Source organism: Nanorana parkeri, unplaced genomic scaffold, assembly GCF_000935625.1.
Source record: "Nanorana parkeri isolate BGI_ZX_2015 unplaced genomic scaffold, ASM93562v1 scaffold1516, whole genome shotgun sequence".
Taxonomy (NCBI): Eukaryota; Metazoa; Chordata; class Amphibia; order Anura; family Dicroglossidae; genus Nanorana; species Nanorana parkeri.
In genome coordinates this window covers 155818-160201 of record NW_017307784.1, presented here as the reverse complement: position 1 = coordinate 160201, position 4384 = coordinate 155818, and the positions used below count along the sequence as shown (strand labels likewise).

Genomic DNA, 4384 nt, shown 5'->3' with positions numbered 1-4384 from the left:
TTACCGCTGTATTGTTCCTTGACAACAGGTACGAATGGCTGGACCCGAGTATAAAGAAGACAGAATGGTCTCGTGAGGAGGAAGAGAAGCTGCTGCACTTGGCCAAGCTGATGCCTACACAATGGAGGACTATCGCCCCAATCATCGGTCGCACAGCGGCTCAGTGTCTGGAACATTACGAATACTTATTGTAAGTAGGATCATAGTACTGATTAGGGATGCATGATACCGGTTTTTCGGTATCGAGTACGAGTACTCATGGGTGCCATGTGCCCATAATATCAGGAAGTTGGGCGGCAGATCATGACCCGGCCGGGCTTACTGATTTTCTGTGTTCTAGCGAAAGAACTCCAGCTTCACTTGCTGAGGCTACCTGGCTTCCTGACCAATCAAGAAGCTGGATGGCGAGTGATGAGGTCAGGAGGCCTAGCAACAAGTGAAGCCGGATTCCTAGCCAATCCCGAAGCCGGGCAGCACGTCATGACCCAGCTTCATGATTGGCTAGAAAGATGGCGTCACTTTTTGCTTGGTAGCGTGGCTTACTGACCAATCAGGAATCCGGGATGCGAGTCATGATGTGCTGCCCCCTTCCTGATTGGTTAGGAAGCCAGGCTGCTTAGGAGCAAGTGAAGCCGTCATAACCCACCGCCTTACTTCCTGATTGGAAAGGAAGCCGGCTCCATGCTCCCTTGGCACTGCTGGTCAGAGGGAGATCTCGCTCTGACCGGACGTTCCGGTATCGGAGATAAGTATCGGAGCATTTGGGTGAGTAAGAGTACACTCCCAAATACCCGGTATCGGCACCGATACTAGTATCGGTATCAGTGCATCCCTACTACTGATTAGTAGCCAGTGGCTCAACTGAAGGTTGAAGTGTGATATCTTGTATGTGTCCTGGCTGCGTTTACTCCTGTAGCTGCCAGGACCTGTGAGGGCTCGGTGTGTATAGCGGAGTTGCTGTCAGTGGTACCTTTGGCACTGATTGCTGTAACATGTTGCTGCACCAGTGCTTCCAATAACCCACCACTGTCAGCCCAGCTTGTTGTTTACACTCCTCCCTGTGGGGCATCTTCACCCAGGCCGGGCTCACAGTACCCCAGGACAGGTAAAGGAGTACTTGTAATGTGAGCACTGCTATTTGCACACTTCTAACGATGTGTCGTTTCTTACCTTCAGAGATAAAGCGGCACAGAGAGATAATGAAGAGGAGACTGCAGATGACCCCAGGAAGCTTAAACCTGGAGAAATCGACCCGAATCCCGAAACAAAACCTGCCAGGCCAGACCCGGTGGACATGGATGAAGGTGATTCATTCAACACAGTTTAAAGCTGAACACTCATGCTGGGCAAAGGAGAATTGTCACTTAACTACCCCCTTCTCAGTGGCATATACTGAGACATGTCCGCGATTACACAGGGCTGAGGACATGCTGGGGTGGGGGTAATTAATGTGAAGTTTTGCAGTAAAATGTAAGGTCGGCTGACCCTGTCGGGGCCCCTCCCCCTTCAAAAATCACTACTATTAGTAGGTGTAAAATGTGCCTTTTTAAAAATGGAAAAAAAAAAAGTTAGACTAATACTTGCCTTTCCTCCGTCTTCTGAATTGCTTAAATTAGGGCGATTTCACACGGGCGGTTCGATCAGGTCCACCTGTCAGTTTTTCAGGCAGACCCAATTTGATGCCCAATGCTAGTCTATGGGCAGGCAGGTCTAAACAGATAGGCGTCCGCTTACAACCAGTTACCCCCGACTCCAGCTAGGTCCGGAAAAACAAACAGAAGAGTGCTGTGTTTCGATAGACCTGATTGTGCCGGATCGGGGGGTAATCTGATGTTGGTGGACACAAGTCCGTTTACATCTGACTCGGAGCAAGAAGGAGGAGAAACGATCACATCCGATCAGGATGCACGGATTCCCTCTGATCAGCCCTTGTGAAAAGATGTACTCACCTGATCCTAGGTCCCGCCTGTCTGATAAGACCGGTCCCCACAGACTATTCTCCTCTCTGGCAGTGTAAGGACTGCTGATGTCATCACAGCTTATGAAGGTCCATGGACCTTAGTTGTTGCATTAGTTGTGAGGATATTGAGGGGCATACCACAGCAGGACCCAGGATCAGGTGAGTACAGGCAGTCCCCGGGTTACGGACGTCCGACTTACGAACGGGATCCACAGCCGCCAGTACATTTAGGAGAACTGTGGCTGCAGCGGCCTGTGTCCCTTCAAATCCCCGCTGCTCTCCGCGCCTGTGTTGGCGGAGGCGGCGGGGACACAGACCGCTGCATACCGCTGATGTGTCGGCTTCCTCTTAAGCCGTTCCGTCTCCTGGTCCGGACGATCCTCCTCTGCCCCGCCCCCCTGCCTACTCTTCAATGCAGGCTGAGAGCCATACCCAGCCTACTATTGGATATTGTAAAATGCAATAGCCAATAGCAAGCTGGCTATTGCACCCGTCCACTGTCTGCTGTCAATCAACATGGGGGGACCTGATAGAGAACGTTCTCCTTCATGCCCCTCCTCTGCTGATTGACAGAGGGCAGATGCAATAGCCAGCCTGCTATTGGCTATTGCAATTTGAAATATCCAATAGCAGGCTGGCTATGGCTCCCAGCATTAAAATACAAAAAAAAGAAAAAAAATTAAATTCAAAAGACAAAAAAAATTTTAAGAAAAAGTTTAAAATAAATAAAAATTAAAAATAGAAAAAAACTTTTTTTGCTGTATCATTTTAAATAAAAAAAATGTTTTAATTTATATAATCTTCTGAACAACAGAAACAGACGGCAAAAGAACCGTGACCCTTCCCTGTGCTATCCAAAACTAAAAAATTTACCTGTTCTGACCTACATACAAATTCAACTTAAGTACAGACCTAAAGTCCCTATCTTGTATGTAACCCGGGGACTGCCTGTATATCTTATTTATTTGAGCCTCCTAGACAAAACGAGCACTCAACCCTTGCAATGCAACAGCCACACTGCAAGGGTACGTTTTTTTTTAAAATTCCTGGAGTTCTTCTTTAAATTAGACATAGAAGTCCTTCCTATGGTTGTGCGGTTCATTGCTCCTATCCTGTCATACACAATGCATGTTTTGTAATAAGCCCCATATTGCGGTTGTGTTTTCCAGACGAGCTGGAGATGTTGTCTGAAGCCAGAGCGCGTCTTGCCAACACTCAGGGTAAGAAGGCCAAGAGGAAAGCTAGAGAGAAGCAGCTGGAGGAGGCCAGGTAAGTGGCGGTATGGCCTCGGGTAGACGCAGTGCCGCCTCTTGGTGTATTGCACAATGGCCGCTGATGCCGTCCTCTCGTTCTTCTGCTCCCAGGCGTCTGGCGGCTCTTCAGAAGCGGCGGGAGCTGCGAGCGGCGGGGATCGACATTCAGAAGAAAAGGAAGAAGAAGCGGGGTGTGGATTACAATGCCGAGATCCCCTTTGAGAAGAAGCCGGCGTCCGGATTCTACGATACCTCGGAAGAGAACTACGACGCTCTGAACGCGGACTTCAGAAAGCTGCGTCAGCAGGACCTGGATGGGGAGCTGAGATCGTAAGTTATTAATGTCGGTTTCTGGACCGAAGTCTTTCCTGTTTTTTTGTATTCTTCTGCCTTTCCCTGTGAGACTTCCTGTCTTGTGAGAGGGTGTCATTGGGACAGGAAGTGATGGGAAATCCAGTGGGGGCCCAGTGATAAAATCCTGGCATCCTTTCTCACACTGAAAATCAAAGAGCTCCTGCTTGAGCTCCACTTTAAATCTGAACTCCGGCCTTCCCTTCAGTCTTGCACAGTTGTAGCGGCTCCTCTCCTGGACTGATATGGCTTCCTCCGATGTCACTGCACACTGGGAGCTTCTCACCATGTGCATTAGAAGCTGCAGCAAGTCCGATAATAACCCGCCTCATTTCCTGGCCGGAGGACACACAACGTCATTAGTCTTTTCTCCCCAGCCTTACTGTCCCTGACCCATCCCTTTCATTCATTGGATTTCAGTCATGGAGGCTCAGCAGCATATGTGGGCATTATCTAGGGGGGAGGGAGGAACCAGAGAAGGTTAAAATATAAATAGATTTAACTTCAGATTTAATATCATACCCCTTGCAGTGGGGCTACCTGGCGCTGCAAGGGTTAACTGAATAAATTAGATACTCACGCGATCCTCAGTCCTGCGGCAGAGAGCGCTCTCCTCTTTCCCCCTCCCCTCCTCTCCGGCTGTGGCATGGCCCTCTGCCTCTAATACTGAGTATTAGATGTGATGACATCACTGGTTAGTAGACGGCCGGAGCCGGGGGAGAACAGTCTGCAGGGACCGGTATAGCATTGTGGAATGACTGGTCTTGTCTCCACCCCCTCTTATAGTTTTCTCCAGGCAGCCTGGGGGGGGGGGGGGGGG

At 49.5% G+C, this 4384-nt stretch overlaps 1 protein-coding gene across 1 annotated transcript in view; it reads left to right on the top strand.

The window, feature by feature from the left end:
- Positions 1–4384, top strand: part of CDC5L (cell division cycle 5 like) — a 39764-nt gene that overhangs the window by 3379 nt on the left and 32001 nt on the right. Inside the window, exons 3-6 of the mRNA XM_018570358.1 lie at positions 29–190; positions 1177–1304; positions 3130–3229; positions 3325–3543. Coding sequence (XP_018425860.1) covers positions 29–190; positions 1177–1304; positions 3130–3229; positions 3325–3543 — 609 coding nt within the window. The remainder of the gene's footprint in view (positions 1–28; positions 191–1176; positions 1305–3129; positions 3230–3324; positions 3544–4384) is intronic.